At 45.1% G+C, this 1,741-nt stretch overlaps 1 protein-coding gene across 1 annotated transcript; it reads left to right on the plus strand.

Annotated features, from left to right (window-relative positions):
* Window positions 1-1,409: 1,409 nt before the first annotated feature.
* On the plus strand, window positions 1,410-1,692 carry Pmar_PMAR028835 (Vesicle-associated membrane protein-associated protein SCS22, putative; the record flags this gene model as incomplete). Its single annotated transcript, XM_002775044.1, has 1 exon — window positions 1,410-1,692. A coding segment is annotated over one exon (283 nt), but the record flags the coding sequence as incomplete, so codon positions are not given.
* Between the last annotated feature and the right edge of the window lie 49 nt (window positions 1,693-1,741).

The following is a 1,741-nucleotide window of genomic DNA, read 5'->3' on the forward strand; positions in this document are numbered from 1 at the left end:
ATACAATGACTCTACATGTGGAGTCTACAATGCCCGCAGAGGTCATTGCAACACAATCTGAGTCTACAGTTATTGGAGAACGTTGTACCAAATATTCAGCTAGATGATTTGCTACCGTTGGGGGAAGTGTGCGAGGGCAGGCCTACGTAAGACCAAGTTTGCATAACAAATCTGTTTGGCGTAGGCTACGCTGCGTAGCGCATTTCCATTTGTAGTGTTGGCGATGGAATACAGATGAGATTCTCACGTATTGTATTTGTCCATTCTGAGCCCCATTCCTGGAATGGGGTTTCTTGGGATAGAACTTGAAGCCACCAACAACGTACTATATACCGACTTCCTTGACTATACCTGAATTCCGAAATATACCTCGACGAAGATTCCAACCTGAAAATCTCAGGCTGAGACACCCGCGCAACAGTTCACTAACTTATCCTGCTAGACTAGATTGGCTACTTATAATATTAGTCATTATTGAGCAGGCCAACTCAGTTGTCTCCATTGTAGTGAGGCATCTCCTTGGATGGCATAATTGCCCCCAAGAATAGATTCTAGTAAGGGCCTTACTGTAAGGCTTCTCCTTCGATGGCATAGCTGCCCCAGCGGAGGAGTTGATTGTAGTGTGGCATCTCCTTGGATGGCGCAGTTACCACAAACGAAGAACAAATTTGTTGTAGTGAGGCATCTTTTCGTATGGCATAGCTGCCCCAACCAGACTCAGAAATGAATACGCTATAAACGATGCGTTCACGAGGAGCAGTTTTCGATCCGATCGGCCTACAGCAACTGACCCACAACCGCATGGTGGATATGAGTTTACTACAATTGGAAACCAATTCCGCTCATTTCGACAGCATTTGGTTGACCAATTCCATACATGCGATATATTCGCTAAACTACCGTATAAAACCAGTGTCTCGATCGTGATATGCCAATAATGTTGGCGAAATACAAATTCACTCGACAGAATTGAAGCATCTAATTGTTGAGTTGAAAACAGTACAATTTAGCGCTAGGAATATGCAAGTGAAGGTTAGTTTTCAAGTGTACGCGCTACTGTGAACACTGGTAGGATTCTTCTTCTATTAACAGGCCTTCCTTGACCTTCTGAAATGGTCTTCGTAACGCCTCGGAGACTGCCTTGGTAGTACGCACTTTTAGGTGCATTGTTGACGGGAAGACATAGAAATTTCATTAGGATCTGAGTCGACTAGCTAGTGTGACACAGTTTAGTGGAGAATGAGGGCAATTGGGAATCTAGGCTTCCAGAGGAAGTCGTCCAGTGTTGAGTACAGATTTGATGGGATCGGAGGAATTATTCCGTTTCAGGCAAGGATCATTGACGATGATTATAAGATTGTGGTGTGCAGTGAACAGTTGCCATTTTTGCACCTGAAGGATTATCCATCATGCCTAGTCTCCTATCTGTGAAGCCTGGTGAAATCGTATTCCCCAACACTTTGTATCAATCGGTTAATACTACCTTGTCCCTGACTAATGTTGACGGGGACAAGAAGGCAGTGGCTTTCAAAATCAAGACGACTGCTCCTCGCAATTATCTAGTTCGACCCTCTTCTGGTGTTGTTGCTGCCGATGCTACTGTGGATGTGCAGATTATTTTGCAGCCGCAAACCTCGGATCCAAGCCTCAACACAGATAGGTTCCTCATTCAAGCTACTACTAGTGCCACAGGTCAGCCTCTTGAACGTGACGAATGGGCCCGCGTTGCCAAGGCGGATAT

Source organism: Perkinsus marinus, assembly GCF_000006405.1.
Source record: "Perkinsus marinus ATCC 50983 genomic scaffold scf_1104296956864, whole genome shotgun sequence".
Classification (NCBI taxonomy): Eukaryota; Perkinsozoa; order Perkinsida; family Perkinsidae; genus Perkinsus; species Perkinsus marinus.